Genomic DNA, 19,868 nt, shown 5'->3' on the forward strand with positions numbered 1-19,868 from the left:
TCTGTGCCCATGGGATAACCCTTGGAAGAACCCTTTTTGGTTCCATGTAGTACCCTTTCTACAGAGGGTTGTACATGGAAACCAAAAGGGTTCTACCTGAACCCAAAAGGGTTCTCCTATGGGGAAAGACGAAGAACCCTTTTGGAACCCTTTTTTCTAAGAGTGTACCCAGCTAGCACATTTGGTTCCTTGGAAGTTGTGGGAACGTAACTTTTTAGTTTTCCTTTGGTTCTGGGAATGAAGCAATACGTTTCCTGACCAGTAAAGCAGAAAATGATTTCAACATTCTTGAACTCCAAGCACAGATAGGACACATGGAAATTAATTTGCTTAGGCATTAGTCATGCAAACACATACATTTTTTCTTGTGGCACGGCATCAGTAAGATTCAAACCTATATTCTGTTGTCTATCCATGGAATTAGTCCACTGTACCACCAGGATGAAACTAGCATACCATGTTTTTTTTTACTTGTACAAAACTGTTCGTTTTAGTCTATTAAAACAGACCCCATTTCAAAGGAAACAAACATTCATTAACATTAGGTGTGGCCAATTAGTGGGCAAGACTAACATACCTGAACTCACTTAACAAGGTCGAGGATAGTTTTGTTGAAGCTGAGAACAGAATATATATTTTTTTCAATAACATTCTTTGCACATTACTAATGTTTTCTTGTGTTTTTATTTTACCTTTATTTAACTAGGCAAGTCAGTTAAGAACAATATTTTATTTTCAATGACGGCCTAGGAACAGTGGGTTAACTGCCTTGTTCAGGGGCAGAACGCCAGATTTTTACTTTGTCAGCTCGGGGATTCGATCTAGCAACCTTTACAGTTACTAGTCCAACACTCTAACCACTAGGCTACCTGCCACCCCACCCCATGGAAAGGGTTCTTAATGTCCTGAGAACATGACTTTAGATAGAGCCATGAGTAAACCTGCAGAAAATGTTATGCTGAAGTATTGAAATTCCCACAGGAGAACATTGTTTCTTAACGTTCTCTGAACTATTAGAGAATATTCCCAATGTCAAACCAGTTGGAGAATGTTCCTAGAACATTACCCAAATTTAATTAAATGTAACCATGTTTGAACGTTTAGTAATAGTTCTGATAAAGTAATGAAATACCAAGATCAATAACTTTATTTTTGTAAAGTTCCTTAAATGTGCTGAGAATGTTCCAAGGCCAAGCAACTATCCTACACCAATCCCAGAACGTTCTTGAAAGGTTGTATGTAAAACAACCATAGGACAACCACACTCACACCAAGCTCTAAGAAACATATGGTTATCAGAAAATGTTGTGCTAGCTGGGTAGAGAATAGGGTGTCAATGGGGTGCCATTTGGGAAGCTGACACTATGCTAATGACACATTCGGCTTGTCACATTGCACTTTACAAGAACATGAATTTTGAAATGTAAGAAAATCTGAACTTTTGAGCTATACATAATTATTGAATTAACTAAATCTGAGATTGTTGTATTTGTTTTTGATTAGTTTGAGGGAAAGACGTCTTTCGGCATGTCTGTGTTCAACCTGGGGAATGCTATCATGGGCAGTGGAATCCTGGGACTGGCCTATGCCATGGCCAACACTGGCATCCTCCTCTTCCTGTAAGTCAAACTGTTAGCTTTCTACACGTCTCTACATGTCTGTAATAATGACTGTAAGTCGCTCCGGATAAGAGCATCTGTTAAAGTACCAAAATGTAAAATCCTGCCCATGCTTCTTAACGGTCTCCTTGTCTCTCCGTTCCCCACTTGGCTTAGTGTTTATGTCCTTACTCTTCTCATAAAACCCGGGAAACTGCAAAACGACACACTGACTTTCAAATCACTGACACAATGAGCACAGACACAGTAGGAGTCACACATTAGCTATTGGTTGGTCTCTGTTGATAGTAGCACTGCCAGCTTGTTGTGATATGACATCCCTTTGCTTAACAAGAGAGCCTGTAGAGAACGTGCTCCCCAGTCCCAGTTATAGCCTTTAGGTTGCACATAGAGTCCACACTGTGGAAGGAGCCAGGGTGGGGGTTGAAAATAGCCACGACCTTCGCTTGTAGGAGAGAGCTGGGACAGCCAGGAATGCTATTTGCCCAGAGCCCCAGCTTGCCTGCCTCAAGAAGGGTGCTGTGCCTGGGTGGGGGGATAAGGGGCCAGGGTGGGGCTGGAGGCAGGGTAAGGGTCTGTGGTGACGTGACACTTCTCATGGCATGATCCACACTATCCCCTCCCTCCCATCCTCCAGTATTCTCCAACTCTTGTCCCCGCCCCTGTGGACACATACAGGCCCCAGAAAGGCCACAGCCCAGAATAGCCCCGCCTGCCAGTCCCCACGCCACTGGCCCCGTCTGTAGCGTTGGACATGTCCTCCCCTCTCCTTGCTCTGTCCCTCCTCCCTCTGCCCCCCCGTCCATCTCATGGAAACATACAGCTCCTGTTTATCGCTTTTGTGACTCCAGGTTATAGTACAGGAGAGCTTGGGTTCAAAAAGTTTAGACAGATATATTTGTTTGGACTTTGAGAAGCAGGAATCAATTCACATGGATTTGTTTTACTGTGTATTCTGCCCCATGGATGTTTCTTTCCATCCAAGTACAGTATTATCGACTTTGGACTCAAAGTATTGTCTTCTGGTAAAAGTAAGCTGATAAGTCTAGATTCCTGTAGCAAGCAAAATGTGATCAAATTTCCAAGACCTTGTTCCAAGTCCTATCTTTTCCCATGGAAAAACAGCCAATGTTATATTAGCAACTATATTGGATATTGGTTGCATTGTGGGTGTGACTGACACACAGCCTTCTTTGTCTCTCAAGGGTAACATACTGTAAAAAAAAACAGGGTTTCTCAAGGGAGACCTAAATAGATGTTCTCTGCCTCCCTCAGCATATTATCACACCCTAGCATTTCCAATGGGATGTGGGGAGAGCTCTGAAATGTCATTTAAACACGAGCCCTGAGAACTCAGATTCCACGCTCACAACGTGACATTTCCTGGACAATGAACCAAACCAACCATTAAGCAACTCATAATGGCTCTCATGACTCCTGCACTCTAAAAAAATGCTGGTTTAAAAAGCAACCCAGCACTGGGTAAATAGCGGGCAGAACACATGTCAGGTTATTTTTGACCCAGCACTTGGGTCACTTAGTTGTGTTATTGAGCTATGCTCAGATGGGCAGTATTTCTGTTACGTTTATTTAAAATTTGAATTTGAATTACCTCTGAGTGTTTTGTATTACACTGGGCTGAACTACACTCCAATGTATTTTGTGACAAGATACTTTTGAAAGCTGTAATTTGTATTTTCAAAATTATATACCATTTCTTTATAGTGGTTCACAATTTTGTGGCCCCCTTTCACCCTAAATTGGTATTAGAAGTCTGATCGGACTATGGTGTTGATAAGAGTGTCTGCTAAATGAACTAAATATAAATGCATATGTAAAAATAAACAATTGCAAAGGATGCCAATGTAAAATTTTGAGTTCCGCCCCGAAACAAGGCTAATGACAATACCCAGTGTGCTTTGCAGTCGCTCATTTTCACATATAAATTTTGGCCATTTAGCACAGGGTTTCCCAAACTCGGTCCTGAGGGCCCCCCCTGGGTGCACGTTTTTTTTGTCCTAGCCCTACACCGCTGATTTAAATAATCAAAGCTTGATGATGAGTTGGTTATTTGAATCAGCTGTGTAGTGCTAGGACTGTGCTGTGTCCAGGGTTGTTGCTGGTGTTAGGGCTGTGACTGGGACCGGGAAAACCTGGGTTGGTGTTTGGGCTGGGTTGGGTATCAGGGGGTGGTGCTGGGACTGGGGAAAACAGGACCGGTAACCAGGAACTGGGGCTGGTGCTGGGTCAGGATCTGTAGAGGGGAAGAAGGAAAATCTGAGGAGCAAGTAGACACACAATGGAGCCTTAGACCTAGAGGTCAATGGTGGTACTTCCCTGTCGGCTGCTTTCCTGTGGGCTGCTCGGCTGAAGATATTTTGTCCCTCCTCCATGCCTCGTCTGGTGGTTTGGTGCAGGGGATGACACTGGAAGCTGGGAACTGGGTTGGTGCTGGGACTGGATCTGCAGAGGGGAGGAAGGACAACCTGGGGAGCAAGCAGACACCCAAGGGAGTCCTAGAATATTGTGGCACTCCCCTGTGGTCAGCTCGCTATGGGTGAAGGTCTGGTGTTTGGTCCCTCTTCCATGTCTCTGCTGGTGTCCTGTTGCTGGGTCTGGTGCTGGATCTGTAGAGGGGAGGAAGGACAACCTGAGTAGTGAGCAGACACAACTGGAAGTGATGGTACTCCCATGTGGCTTTCTCACGTAGGTCTAGATCTTTGGTCCTTCCTCTGATTTGGTGATGACTGGTTCCTGATTCTGGTGAGAGGGATAAGTGTAATGGGAGGAGGGGGAAATGGATGGAGAGGGATCAGAGGGTGGGAGTGATGGAGGGTATGTTCATCAGTCTGGGCTAGTGTTGGAGGAGGAGCGGTGCGGCGATAAGGCTGGATGCTGGAAGACAGAGGGAGCAAAAAGGGCCCACACCCACCTGTCCACGGGGCACTCCCAAACAGCTGGTGGGTGTCTTCAGTGCGAGCGCCAACGTGGGGGCAGTTCTCTGTACGTAGCTTGTGCTGTCTATAGATGGATTCCCTAGTGGGGAGGCAACCATGAACAGCCGTCTGAGGAAAGTTCTTCTGTTCGGAGTGTGTTGTGAGGGTTATGATGATGGGTTGTTGGGGGGGTCCAGGTCTGATCATTTAATTACAGATTAGGACGAGGGCTTCTAGTGGGTTGTTTGTGTTGTTGAGTAGGTTCTTGGTTGTTCACAGGTCTTGCCATGTCTCCCCACTGACTACCCGGTGGCCCTGGTGGTTCTTGGAGGGGTGAAGGCGGTTTGTAGGGTCCGGTTTGGAGGGTCCGTGGGGTCTGGACTGAGGCTGGCTGGCTTGCTGCTTTGTGAGATCAGGGGCGGGGAGGGCTAAGGGAGGTGGGTCTGGGTCACTAAGTAGTGGACGGAGCGTAGCCTCTGTTGTTTCCTAGCGTGATGGTACTGGGGAGGTTTTGGATTCCGCCCACTCCGGTTGGGTCCGGTCTTAACCGGACCAGCCATTTTCGTTCCCCAGTCCAGACATGGTCTTTGTCCAGGACCCTCCTAGCTACTAAATGGAGGGTGGCTAAGCTGCTTAACCAAACTTCTATGTTCTAGTTCTGTATGCATTCCTTGTTAAACTATACTGTAACTATCTTGGATTCTGTGGCAGAAAGGGGGTATGCTCAGATTGTAAGGTTCTGTATTTATTTTCTTAGTCAACCTTGTGTTCTGTTTCGAAGTGTTCTTGAACGTAGCCCTGTATCTTTGTGTTCTTGAACGTAGCCCTGTCTTTCATTTTTGTTCATTGATTTAACCTGTGTCAGTTAGTTCATCTGGTCTCTCAGCTCATTTCGTTCAGTTCATTCTGTTTGTGTCTTTGTGAGGTATTGTTCGTTTTGTCTCTACCAAGCCTTTTCCTAGCTCGTTTGTGAGAACCAGTTATAGCCTTCAGTTCTAGTTTTGATTCACCTGCCTGTTTGCCTACCTGTGTATAACCATTGCCTGCCTGTGATCACGATTCCTGCCTTCTGCGAAGGCGAAATAAACACCTGCCGCACTCTGTGCGTGAATCTACCACTTTTTCTCCCTGAGTAATCATGACACAGAGTTTGTTACACAGGGCTGAATCTTTGCACTTTCTGAAATATGACCCAAATTGGGGGCCTTGAAACTAACTTCAAATTATTCCCGTGGCCTTCACCAGGGAGTTCAGGTTAGACGGCACAACGCCCAAACGGCTCTGGATAACTGCCCTACTCTTGTGTAAGCCTTATTAAAGCTACAACAGTGTCAGTGCTTAACCTTAACATTGTTGACAATACAACAGAAAAGATTAACAGAAAATTACATTTACTCACGGGTGGCCAAAAATAACTACCTAAATGCCAGACCCCTACTAAGCCACGCCTCCAGTCTTCTGCTATGACCCAGTGGATCATAGCTCATTAACCCAGCATCAACAACCCAACTTAAAGAAAACAATGGGTTGTTTGTGACCCAACTGGCTGGGTCAAAATAACTCAATGTGTGTTTGGTCCAATATTTACCCAAATTGGGTTGTTTTCAACACAGCATTATTTAGAGTGCTAGAATGTCAGGGCTCAACCTATGTGCCCACACTGTGGCCAGATGCTAGGATCCTTACCTCTACTGTGGTCAGTAGTCTAGGGGCCTCCATCTGGCTGCAGGGGCCGGACTCTGAGGTCTGGGAAAGGTGACGGTACTGGGAGCGCCCTCTGACCATCTAGGAATGCTGACTGGGGAATGCTCAGCTCCCTTCCTCAGGGGTCAGTGCTTCTGTAGGCAGACTGTGGCTCCTCTCTGGTCTCCCTTTCGGCACAGGGGTCTAAGAGGGAGATGGGTTGTGGGGAAACGCTCTTTCTCAGATTACACTGGGCCAGGATTGCTGGAAGGAGAGGTATGTCCTTTGTTATACCCCCCCCCCCCCCACCCCCACACACACACACAACTCGCTATTGAATTCTTACCCCAACATGATCTTCTCAGACTGTTGGCAACATCATATATTATTAGCATTTTCATAACATTTAGAGTCTGCTGGGAAAGCACTTGCCTTTATTAACTCTCTGGGCTTGAGCCCTGAGATCACATGGCTACAGTTGGTAGTTAGCCAGCCAGTCGGCTTTGTTCTAGCTAGTGTACTTCACTTTCCCTTCATGATACAATTAATGCCTTTTCAGTGAAACCTTAACATGTTTCTTTTTGGAATTATACTGAGGCAGTAATCTCAAACTGTAATTTATTTTGGTTTTATTGGCTCAAAGTCAAGCCACTAAGTGCAAGGGCTTGTCATAGAAATGTGTGTGTGTGTGTGTGCTATTCTTACATATTGATAGAGACGAGCTGAGGAGTTCACTACTACAGTTAGTTCTGAGCTTGTTAGTTGTTATGCTCAACTAACCTCCTTTTATTGCACTGAAATGAGGCAATGACATCTCTTATCATGGACAGTTGAAGTTGAAAGTTGACATACACCTTAGCCAAATACATTTAACCTAGGTTCTTCACAATTCCTGACATTTAATCCTAGTAAAAATTCTCTGTTTTAGGTCAGTTAGGATTACCACTTTATTTTAAGAATGTGAAATGTCAGAATAATAGTAGAGGGTGATTTATTTCAGCTTTTATTTATTTCGTCACATTCCCAGTGGGTCAGAAGTTTACATACACTCAATTAGTATTTGGTAGCATTGTCTTTAAATTGTTTAACTTGTATCAAATGTTTCGGGTAGCCTTCCACAAGCTTCCCACAATAAGTTGGGTGAATTTTGGCCCATTCCTCCTGACAGAGCTGGTGTAACTGAGTTAGGTTTGTAGGCCTCCTTGCTCGCACACACTTGAGGTCCGGGCATTGTGATGGCCACTCTAATACCTTGACTTTGTTGTCCTTAAGCCATTTTGCCACAACTTTGGAAGTATGCTTTGGGTCATTGTCCATTTGGAAGACCCATTTGTGACCAAGCTTTAACTTCCTGACTGATGTCTTGAGATATTGCTTCAATATATCCACATAATTCTCCTCATGATGCTGTCTATTTTGTGAAGTGCACCAGTCCATCCTGCAGCAAAGCACCCCCACAACATGATGCTGCCACCCCTGTGCTTCACGGTTGGGATGCTGTTCTTCGGCTTGCAAGCCTCCCCCTTTTTCCTCCAAACATAACGATGGTCATTATGGCCAAACAGTTCTTTTTTTGTTTCATCAGACCAGAGGACATTTCTCCAAAAAGTACAATCTTTGTTCCCATGTGCAGTTGCAAACCGAAGTCTGGCTTTTTTTATGGCGGTTTTGGAGCAGTGGCTTGTTCCTTGCTGAGCGGCCTTTAAGATTATGTCGTTATAGGACTCGTTTTACTGTGGATATAGATACATTTGTATCCGTTTCCTCCAGCATCTTCAGAAGGTAGTTTGCTGTTGTTCTGGGATTGATTTGCACTTTTCGCACCAAAGCACGCTCATCTCTAGGAGACAGAACACATCTTCTTCCTGGGCGTATGACGGCTGCGTGGTCTCATGGTGTTTATACTTGCATACTATTGTATGTACAGATGAACGTGGTACCTTCAGGCGTTTGGAAATTGCTCCCAAGGATGAACCAGACTTGTGGAGGTCCACCATTTTTTTTCTGAGGTCTTCTGATTTCTTTAGATTTTCCGATGATTTCAAGCAGAGGCACTGCGTTTGAAGGTAGGCCTTGAAATACATCCACAGGTACACCTCCAATTGAATCAAATTATGTCAATTAGCTTATCAGAAGCTTCTAAAGCCATGACATACTTTTCTGGAATTTTCCAAGCTGTTTAAAGTTAACTTAGTGTATGTAAACTTCTGACCCACTGGAATTGTGATACAGTGAATTATAAGTGAAATAATCTGTCTGTAAACAATTGTTGGAAGAATTTCTTGTGTCATGCACAAAGTAGATGTCCTAACCGACTTGCCAAAACTATAGTTTGTTAACAAGAAATTTGTGGAGTCGTTGAAAAACAAGTTTTAATGACTCCAACCTAAGTGTATGTAAACTTCCGACTTCAACTGTACTTTCTTTCCCTCCTTCCTCCAGGTTTCTGCTGACTGTTGTGGCGGTCCTCTCCTGCTATTCCATTCACCTGCTGCTCAAATCCTCTGGCATTGTGGGTAAGCTGGCCCTCGTCTTCAATTGACCTCATGCTTCAATAGTGCGTGTGTAACAACACTGTAACCCGTAGGGATGGGTCACACTATTGCTGAACCATTGATAGGAGATGATGGTATTACATATTGAGGGATGCTGCAGTGTCAAGTCACAGGGATTGGGCCAGATGGAGCCAGATGCCGCACTAGCATGTCTTGATTAATTTGGTATTTCCCTGTAATTCTGTGAATAGTTCCCCAATGGCCCAGCATTAAGGATGTTTACAAAACCTTATATATTGTTCTTCATATTCAGCTATAGGGGCCTAGCATGGAAATAGAGGCCCGGCATGAAAAACCTGTAAATGAACCAGGGGATTCTACACTGACTATCTAACTAAGTGTTGTTTAACTTACTACCTGGGTGTCCCCCTGTAAAGCTGTGTAATGATGATGTTGCGCAACCCGCTTCCTCTCCCAGGAATCCGAGCCTATGAACAGCTTGGCTACAGGGCCTTTGGCACCCCAGGCAAGATGGCCGCCGGTATCGCCATCACACTGCAGAACATCGGAGGTGAGAAGTCACTGTGGTCACTGGTCTAGTGTCCCACAACACAAATCTCTGTGTGTTTGTACAGGCTATGGTGTTATTATAAATCACAAAGCTCAGCAGCAGACAGGCAGACTGTCTCGTCTTCCTGGCCGTTCGATTCACCTAAAACTGTTCACTTGGAGTGCAGCCCTTCACATTACCCACCTATACTTTAGTCCATATTTACATAGCGCTAATACAGCCCTAACTTAACCCTTATGGTTTCAATATGCTGGTCTGGGAAACATGACAGTAGACATTTGAGGAAAATATCTCTCTTTGTCTGTCTCCCTCTCTCTCCCCATCTCTAGTCTCTCTGTATGATATAGGGGAGTATTCGGATCTAAGGCCAGCCGTCCAGTATATATTATATATATTTTTTATTTAACTAGGCAAGTCAAACAGCTGCTGCCGTGGATGTGGTGGTGTGTTGGCAATGGTCAGACTTCCCTCTCACTGCTAACAACCACTGAACAGTGCAGTGGCTGCCTGCCTGGCTGGCTGCGTGTGTGTGTGCTTGGGCAAATCCCTAGCTGTGACAGACACAGTCAGCAGTAGTCAGAAGCCATGTTACCAATCTTTGATTTGTTTCGGGACCTGATAAATAGCTTTAAATTGTTCTAAATCTATTTACAACTAATGCCTTTTGAAACCCACTTTCCACACCGTACCGTATTTTTTTCTAGATATCTGTAAGTATTTCTTTCTCGCTCGCTAGATAAGGCGGGATATTTTTGTGTCTGTAAAATTAAGAATGCAAGAAATGGATATGGAAATGCCTTTATGTGCAAATATTGGTATAATAACCATCATATCATGAGATGACATGTCGTGTGGTCCTCCCACCACGACTCGGGAAAGCATACCGTTTATTAGGCTGAAATAGGTTATGATTAACTTTACAAGGTTGTGAAAGTGAACGCGGTGATTGATGCTCCTTTCCAATAAATGTTGAGGGTCTTACTCTGGAGACGATGATGATCGATGCTTTGCTGGTGTTTGACCAATAAAAATATTATTGCTTGTTTCTCCATAATAGTCCATAATAGTCTGTCCTACCCCCACTGTATCTGCCAGCTGTTGGGTAGAGCGCACGCGCCAAGACCAGAGTGGGCACATACGCAATGTAACGAAACCATTTTTTGGGACCAAACCATCAGTAGAGTTGGTTTGCAATGGAAACCCATTTCAACTGTATTATTTAAGTTATTTTATTGTGCAATATGTCACCATGCACAGCCTTTTATCCCCATCAAGTTAATTTGATGGAGAAAAAAAATTCAGGTGGGAAAATGTGCATATTTCATGCAGATTGTTGAATATTCGCATGAAAATCTGTTGCCAGTTGAATGGATACCAAGCTACTGACTGTGTCACTCATAGTTCGGTCTGTCTCTATTCCCTCACAGCCATGTCCAGCTACCTGTACATCGTCAAGTCTGAGTTCCCATTGGTCATCCAGGCCTTCAGTAGAGCGGACCCCAACGCTGAGTGAGTACTCATTGGTCTATCCACTAGATCTACCTGAACATTTCTCTACATTCCAGTGCCCCGTTTAGTAGACAAATGTTTGCACATAGAAAATGCATGAGTAGAGTCGATGTGATTCCTTCTTCTACATGTCAGAGGCATGTTTGTTCTATAAAGTATATTCATATCTGAATGTTCCGCACCGTTGTGCTCTGCTGAACGTTCAGATGTAGGCCACTGCCTAGAGACTTCCCTTTCTGCCTTGTGTAGCTTTAGCTGGTAGCTGAGCTTGTACCATTACCCAGGCTCACCTGGCATGGGCTGTGGGGTGGCGTCCTCAGAGGTTGGTGCAGTGTACAGTGGCCTGGTGGCCTTGGCCTAGTATTCCAGGGGAGGGGTGGGGCAGGGGCGTGAGTCTGCTATTGGCTAGACAGAACCAAGGGGATTGTCAGGCATGGCTAGCACACACCACTTCTGCCGGTCCAACCCCCAGGTTGAGGTGACAACTGCTCCAAACAGCAGTATTGTGGTGATGGGGGTGGTGTGTTGGGGCGCAACTGCAGTCCCTGGCAGTAAGAAGGGGATTCCTGCTCTGCTACTCCCCCTGGCCGGATCTAAAAACAAACTCTGGACTAGACCGGAGAGGACAGGGAGTGCTGAGAGCTGAGCCCTGTCCTGCTCTACCCAACCAGCCAGCCAGGCAGGCTGCTCTAGGAAGCGTCATTCCACAACTCCCTTCTCTTTTAGTCTGTCCAAAGGGCTCAGCCCTGCATCAAAGCACACTGGCTATAGTTGACAAGGGGGAGTTGAATACATGAAATAAATGTACAGCAGTGCAGCCAGAAGAGCAGTAAAATTATGTTAATGGTGTTGAGACGGCTTCACCATACGTTCTCTCTGCTCTAGGTTTGACCCCTGTTTGTTATCCGGCCTGATGTTCTGCCTCCTGTCTGTGTTTATTCGTGTCCTGTAGCTAAGTGTTTCAGTGTTGTAGTTATGCGTGTGTGTTTCATTTCTGGGAGAGGGCAGATATTTCTCCTTAGGGATTTTAGAGCTCTTTGAAGGCCTATCAGCACCCTTTGTTGTTGATGAGGAGGGGTGTGACAGATTCAAATTGTGACGTGGGGGTGTGTATGTTGGGGGTAGAACCAGTAGTATGTTGGTTCACGCACACACATGCTCATGTGACAGCTGACAAGTGGCCAACTTCAAGAGGCCACACTCAATGTATTGTCAGCCCAGGCCCAAACATGACATGAGTAAGCCTCTCGACGCCCAAACATCCACCCACTTACAGATGTTCTATAGACTCACTCTCTCTCTCTGTCCAATGGCCAGCAGCTAGTACTTTTGTAACATTCAGTTTTCTGGTTTCATTTATCAAAGGTGCGTGCGCACAGAAAAGACTAAACCTTGCACGTTTTTCCCCAGAGGTTGGTATTTAGACATTTTGAAATTGACGGGAAAGTGTGCGTATCAATATTTTGTTTATCAATACATGATAGAAACACAATCTCCTGCCTTGGTATAGGCTCTGAGATTAAACAGGCTATTATGTCGTGCTCCTATCGCACAGCAATACTGTAGCCTACCCATACTGTCATAGGCTACCGGTCTATTTACTGTCAGGCATTGTTGTCTATTCAATGAGCGATTGATAAATGGTAGCCTAATACTTGTCGGTGGCGGGAATAAACCAGTCATATCAGAAAATGAGAGACATGCCCTGCAATATGATTATGATTTAGGCCTATATAATAAAAGTTAAATGAATAGGAGACATGCTGCTATGCGATCTTCTTACCAATGGGAAATGCATTTGTTTTATGATTAGGCCTACGCTTTAATGTTTTTATTAGCGTACCATTATTATAATTCCTGTGCATCAAGCACCACCTCCGTTTCACCCAAAATAACAATATTTGCTTGCAATACAGTTGCTCAACCACTAGAAGTTATGCTTAAGCATGGTCTGAGATTTGCGTGGAGATACGCACACTTTATCGTCAATTTCTTTGCTGGAAAACTGATGCGTAAAAGGTTTAGTCTTTTCTGTGCGCATGCATCAGTTTTCCTGCAAAGGTTGGTAGGGGTTTGTTTACAGTGGGGGAAAAAAGTATTTGATCCCCTGCTGATTTTGTATGTTTGCCCACTGATAAAGAAAGGATCAGTCTATAACTTTAATGGTAGGTTTATTTGAACAGTGAGAGACAGAATAACAACAAAAATATCCAGAAAAACGCATGTCAAAAATTTTATAAATTGATTTGCATTTTAATGAGGGAAATAAGTATTTGACCCCCTCTCAATCAGAAAGATTTCTAGCTCCCAGGTGTCTTTTATAGAGGTAACGAGCTGAGATTAGGAGCACACTCTTAAAGGGAGTGCTCCTAACCGCAGCTTGTTATCTGTAAAAAAGACACCTGTCCACAGAAGCAATCAATCAATCAGATTCCAAACTCTCCACCATGGCCAAGACCAAAGAGCTCTCCAAGGATGTCAGGGACAAGATTGTAGACCTACACAAGGCTGGAATGGGCTACAAGACCATCGCCAAGCAGCTTGGTGAGAAGATGACAACATTTGGTGCGATTATTCGCAAATGGAAGAAACACAAAATAACTGTCAATATCCCTCGGCCTGGGGCTCCATGCAAGATTTCACCTCGTGGAGTTGCAATGATCATGAGAACGGTGAGGAATTAGCCCAGAACTACACGGGAGGATCTTGTCAATGATCTCAATGCAGCTGGGACCATAGTCACCAAGAAAACAATTGATAACACACTATGCCGTGAACGACTGAAATCATGCAGCGCCCGCAAGGTCCCCCTGCTCAAGAATACATATACATGCCCGTCTGAAGTTTGCCAATGAACATCTGAATGACTCAGAGGACAACTGGTGAAAGTGTTGTGGTCAGATGAGACCAAAATGGAGCTCTTTGACATCAACTCAACTCGCCGTGTTTGGAGGAGGAGGAATGCTGCCTATGACCCCAAGAACACCATCTCCATCGTCAAACATGGAGGTGGAAACATGCTTTGGGGGTGTTTTTCTGCTAAGGGGACAGGACAACTTCACCGCATCAAAAGGACGATGGACAGGGCCATGTACCTTCAAATCTTGGGTGAGAACCTCCTTCCCTCAGCCAGGGCACTGAAAATGGGTCGTGGATGGGTATTCCAGCATGACAATGACCCAAAACACACGGCCAAGGCAACAAATGAGTGGCTCAAGAAGAAGCACATTAAGGTCCTGGAGTGGCCTAGCCAGTCTCCAGACCTTAATCCCACAGAAAATCTGTGGAGGGAGCTGATGGTTCGAGTTGCCAAACATCAGCCTCGAAACCTTAATGACTTGGAGAAGATCTGCAAAGAGGAGTGGGACAAAATCCCTCCTGAGATGTGTGCAAACCTGGTGGCCAACTACAAGAAACGTCTGACCTCTGTGATTGCCAACAAGGGTTTTGCCACCAAGTACTAAGTCATGTTTTGCAGAGGGGTCAAATACTTATTTCCCTCATTAAAATGCAAATCATTTTATAAAATTTTTGACATGCGTTTTTCTGGATTTTTTTGTTGTTTTTCTGCCTCTCACTGTTCAAATAAACCTACCATTAAAATTATAGACTGATCATTTCTTTGTCAGTGGGCAAACGTACAAAATCAGCAGGGGATCAAATACTTTTTTCCCCCACTGTATGGCCTCGGGCTCTTTAAATAGAGTTGGGTTTACAGTGATTCATACAGTCTGACGGCTGGATTAGGGCCTGTCACGCATGCACGCGTGAGCACACACACACACACACACACACACACACACACACACACACACACACACACACACACACACACACACACACACACACACACACACACACATTTGTTTTACTATCCTTGTGTGGACCAAGCAATTGATTCCCATTCAAAATCCTATTTTCCCTAATCTTAACCTAAAAACTTTAAACCTAACCTTAATTCTAACCCTAATTGTAACCCTAACCCCTAAGCCTAAAATAACCTTTTTCCTTTTGGGTACCGGTGAAATGTTCCCACTTGTCCAAATTTTACTGTCCTTGTGAGGACCCCTCAGAGCCTGGTTCCTCTCTAGGTTTCTTCCTAGCCACTGTGCCACCTAGCCACTGTGCTTCTGCGTCTGCATTGCTTGCCCTTTGGTGTTCTAGACTGGGTATCTGTAAAACACTTAGTGACAACTGCCTGCTTTATAAAATACATTTGATTTGATTTAGAAGCATGCACAACACAGCTAATAGGAGTTTCAGGAGTTGAATGGGTAGAGGGCCACATATTCAGGAAGAGCAGTACAATAGGTAACAGGCAGCTGGATAGAACAGGAGAGGGTTTGAATACAGGGAATAGAATGCTGTATGTAGAAGATGAACGGTATTGGTGAAATGAGGTGTTGTGAATCTGAAACACTCCGAGTGAGACAGAGGGAGATGGACAGGTGGATCACACATGGGGCTGACATAGGGTCCAGGACCCCCTAGACCCTGATCTGTAATGAAATCATCTGGACTCACTCAGTCACGGTCTATGCTTCCTGTTTTCTAGGGACTCTCTAAAGTCCCCTCCAACCCTCCTCTCCACCCACGCACACACCAACACACAGACAAAGGACAGTGCGTTAGCCCACTGTGGGCCGTGGACCAGACAGCCCTGTCTGTTGTATGGTCTTGCTCGCAGAGAAGTTTAAGAATAACAGCCTTAGCATCTTAACCAGGAGCCTATATGTCTGAAAGAGCTTCTCATACCCAGGTTGTAGGATACAATGTGCTGTAACAAGGGCTCAAAGACCCTCTCGCTGAAAAGCGTGTCAGGCTGTGGTTGTATTTTGGTGTAGCATTTAGCCGTCCTGCTACTGATTTCACCTTGGTGTTAATGTAACTACAGTAGCTTGTTCACAGCAAAGTGGCAGCAGCAGGACATGGCCAATCAGGCCTGAGGTATTTCACATAGACACAGTAAAAGACAATTCGATTTCAGGAATCGTTCTCTCAGACTGAGCCCAGGGTATACAGTAAGTGGCACTCAACCTGTGCCAAGCCACCATGTGATCCGACCATGGGGTAAAACATGTATCCAACATTCTCAACACTGAGCATGCAACATGTAACACATCTCAGTGCCTGGTGACGTTCACAAATGCATGAAGTGCACATGTGAACACATGCAGACCGTTATAGGTACAGTATGTACTGTTTATGGCTATTTAGGACCCTCAAATCCAATTTTTTGGCAAATCACAGTTTTAATGGGAGGACGTGTGTTTCCCATATACTGTATAGGAGATGCATGTAGAGGGGCCTGGCCAGTGTTTGGCTGAAGGGAGGGAAAGGGATGGAGGGGGAGTCAGGCTAAGAATAGGATCTCCCAGCCCAGACCTGCTCCTCACACGTACTGGAGCACTGCTCAGGCCAAGGCCCTGTGGAAGGAAAGTATGTTTGGGTCAGGGGAGGGGGTGGGTGTGTGGGACTGGGGGGTTGAAGTGAAGTGTGTTTGGGTTGGAGGGGTAGTTAGTACTTGAGGGTATTTGGGTTGGGGAGGGGATAACTAGAGGGATATGAGGAGAGAGATAGCTGCCAAAAAGCAAGCGGGATAGCGTGGGAACAGGGTGATTCTCAATCATTGAGAAGTTCAACCTCAGTGTTGTTTAGGCCCCTATATGCCACCCTTATTGGAACCGTAAACTTCAACATAAATCAGTAGCCTTACATAAGAGAGTGGCTTAGACCCGCGTGTCAGATGAAAAGAGCAACGTCTCGCAGCGACAACGGTTAGAAATGGACATATTTCCCCAATAAGCGCTACAGGCGTTCCACTGTAAATCAAGGCTGTTTCTATGGCTCTCACAGAACAGACCAGAGCAGACTATTATTCAGACTGGCAGTGACTCAGACTGGCAGTGACTCAGTCGACCAGTCAGCACATGCCGTCATCAGATGAATGATAATGGAAAGTAAAGGAATCAACATTTTTAAAATGAATAGATTTGGTTTACAGTTTCATTATTTTGACCTCCCCACAGTCCATTGGAAAAGGAAGTGTAAACTCTAACATAGTCTATTTGCTAGAAAGGTATCTTGGCAGCATAGATAAAGTGTTTCAGTTTTGAAGCTCATTTCCAGCAATTCTACACAGTTTGGCATGGAGCTAAGAGCTAAGAGACAATATATTCTATACATATACTGTCCATACAATGCATTCAGAAAGTATTCAGACCCTTTGACTTTACAGCTTTACACACAATACTGCATAATGACAAAGCAAAAACAGGTTTTGGAATATTTTCCACAACAAAATGTACTATAAAACTGAAATATCACATTTACATAAGTATTCAGACCATTTTCTCAGTACTTTGTTGAAGCACTTTTGGCAGCGATTACAGCCTTGAGTCTTCTTGGCTATGACACTACAAGCTTGGCACACCTGTATTTGGGGAGATCAGGTCTCTCTCTGTTTTTTTTAATACATTAGCAAAAAATTCTAAACCTGTTTTCGCTTTGCCATTATGGGGTATTGTGTGTAGATTGAGGGAAAAAATAAATGTAATCAATTTTAGAATATGGCTGTAATGTAACAAAATGCAGATAAGTCAAGGGGTCTGAGTACTTTCCTTCTGTATATATACAATGCCTTCAGAAAGAATTCAGACCCCTTGACTTTTTCCACGTTTTGTTATGTTACAGTCTTATTCTAAAATTGATTGTCCCAGATGCGACGGCAATAGCGTCATCCGTGGATCTATTGGGGTGGTTTGCAAATTGCAGTGGGTCTAAGGGGTCGGGTAAGGTGGAGGTGATATGATCCTTAACGAGCCTCTCAAAGCATTTCATGATGGCAGAAGTGAGTGTTATGGGACGATAGTCATTTAGTACAGTTACCTTCGCTTTCTTGGGTACAGGAATAATGGTGGCAATCTTGAAGCAAGTTGGGACAACAGAATGGGATAGGGAGAGATTTGGCAGCATTGTGAGGGTTAACATGCTTAAATGTCTTACTCACGTCGGCCACGGAGAACAAGAGCTCACAGTCCACGGGAGCTGTGGTGGACCATGTCGGCGGCACTGTGTTTCCCTAGGAAGCAGGCGAAGAAGGTGTTTAGCTTGTCCGGGAGCAAGACGTCGGTGTCCGCGACATGGCTGGTTTTCACTTTATAATCCGTGATTGTCTGAAGTCGTGTCTGAGCCGTTGAATTGTGACTTCACTTTGTCTCTGTACTGACGTTTTGCGGTGGTATGTGGTGGTATGCACTTTCAGTTTTGTGCGAATGCTGCCATCTAACCATGTTTTTTTGGTTTGGATAGGTTGTAATGACTAAAACAGTAACTTCAAACCTTGCTTACATTTGTATATGATCACATATATCTCTCTATGCGTGGAAATACTTTGGAACAGATTTCCAAAATGAAAATCACTTGGAGCTGATTTGCTGGTGTTTTTAGTCTTATGTCCCACAACAACAAAATAAAAAGAGAACTGGGGTGCAAATAAAATCAACCGTGTGCCGCCAGTTGGGGAACCCTGCTGTAAACTGTCATTATGCTAACGCTAGCTATCATTGGCTCGTGAAACTACCGCTAACTTCCTTCATACTGGACCCGGAGACATAAAAACAGTATCCAGAGTGGTATTTTGTTGCAGCTAGCGATATTAATAAAAAAAAATATATATATTCCTACCCCCCCTCAAAATAAATAAATAAAGTAATTTGTGGACCCCAGTTTGAAAACCCCTGCTGTAAGTAACCTCTCTCCTCTGTCTTATTTTCCCTCTCTCTGCTCTCTCACTAGTTTATGGTACTTGAATGGGAACTACTTGGTGGTCATGGTCTCTATTGGCATCATCTTACCATTGGCCCTGATGAAGCAGCTCGGTAAGTTGCACCTCTTCTCCCCTCCTCTAACCTCTTTGTTTTCCCTCAAAATAACATCAACCTTGTATGTGTCACCAACCAGGTAACAAACCAAACCTGTGTTTACACAACTCAATACTGTTTTACTTAACAGAGCTAAAGCCAAGCCGTTATGCTCTGGGAGATAAGGTGTTAAGGTCCCCGGCAAGGTTACTAATCAAGTTCGCTGTACCACCACTACAAAAGTACACACACGGCTGTCAAAAGGTTAATTAGAGTTACCAGCCTCAGAAATTGCAGCCCAAATAAATGCTTCACAGAGTTCAAGTAGCAGACACATCTCAACATCAACTGTTCAGAGGACACTGTGTGAATCAGGCCTTCATGGTCGAATTGCTGCAAAGAAACCACTACTAAAGGACACTAATAAGATGAAGAGACTTTGCTGTTGACATTGTCTGTGATTTATTCACAAATCAAGGCACACTTAACCAGCATGGCTACCACAGAATTCTGCAGCGATACGGCATCCCATCTGGTTTGCGCTTAGTGGGACTATCATTTGTTTTTCAACAGGACATTGACCCAACACAGCTCCAGTCTGTGTAAATGCTATTTGACCAAGAAGGAGAGTGATGGAGTGCTACATCAGATGACCTGGCCTCCACAATCACCCGACCTCAACCCAATTGAGATGGTTTGGGATGAGTTGGACCGCAGAGTAAAGGAAAAGCAGCCAACAAGTGCTCAGCATATGTGGGAACTCCTTCAAGACTGTTGAAAAAGCATTCCAGGTGAAGTCAGTTGAGAGAATGCCAAGAGTGTGCAAAGCTGTCATTAAGGCAAATGGTGGCTACTTTGAAGAATCTCAAATATAAAATATATTTTGATTTGTTGAACACTTTTTTTTGGTTACTACATGATTCCAGATGTGTCATTTCATAGTTTTTATGTCTTCACTATTATTCTACAATGTAGAACATATTCAAAATAAAGAAAAACCCTTGAATGAGAAGGTGTGTCCAAACTTTTGACTGGTACTGTATTTATGTACACTACCGTTCAAAAGTTAGGGGTCACTTAGAAATGTCCTTGTTTTTTAAAGAAAAGCAATTTCTTTTGTCCAAAATATCAAAATTGTTCAGAAATACAGTGTTGACATTGTTAATGTTGTAAATGACTATTTTACGCCTACA

General features: G+C 44.2%; 1 protein-coding gene across 2 annotated transcripts in view; it reads left to right on the top strand.

Moving 5' to 3' along the window:
* Positions 1 to 19,868, top strand: part of LOC106582752 (sodium-coupled neutral amino acid transporter 3) — a 63,224-nt gene that overhangs the window by 35,118 nt on the left and 8,238 nt on the right. For both annotated transcript variants that reach the window (XM_014166140.3, XM_014166141.3), the window contains 5 exons: positions 1,504 to 1,619; positions 8,681 to 8,754; positions 9,212 to 9,304; positions 10,732 to 10,813; positions 18,611 to 18,693. In XM_014166140.3, the coding sequence (XP_014021615.1) occupies positions 1,504 to 1,619; positions 8,681 to 8,754; positions 9,212 to 9,304; positions 10,732 to 10,813; positions 18,611 to 18,693 (448 nt within the window). The remainder of the gene's footprint in view (positions 1 to 1,503; positions 1,620 to 8,680; positions 8,755 to 9,211; positions 9,305 to 10,731; positions 10,814 to 18,610; positions 18,694 to 19,868) is intronic.

Source organism: Salmo salar, chromosome 22, assembly GCF_965601325.2.
Source record: "Salmo salar chromosome 22, fSalSal1, whole genome shotgun sequence".
In the NCBI taxonomy this organism is placed as follows: Eukaryota; Metazoa; Chordata; class Actinopteri; order Salmoniformes; family Salmonidae; genus Salmo; species Salmo salar.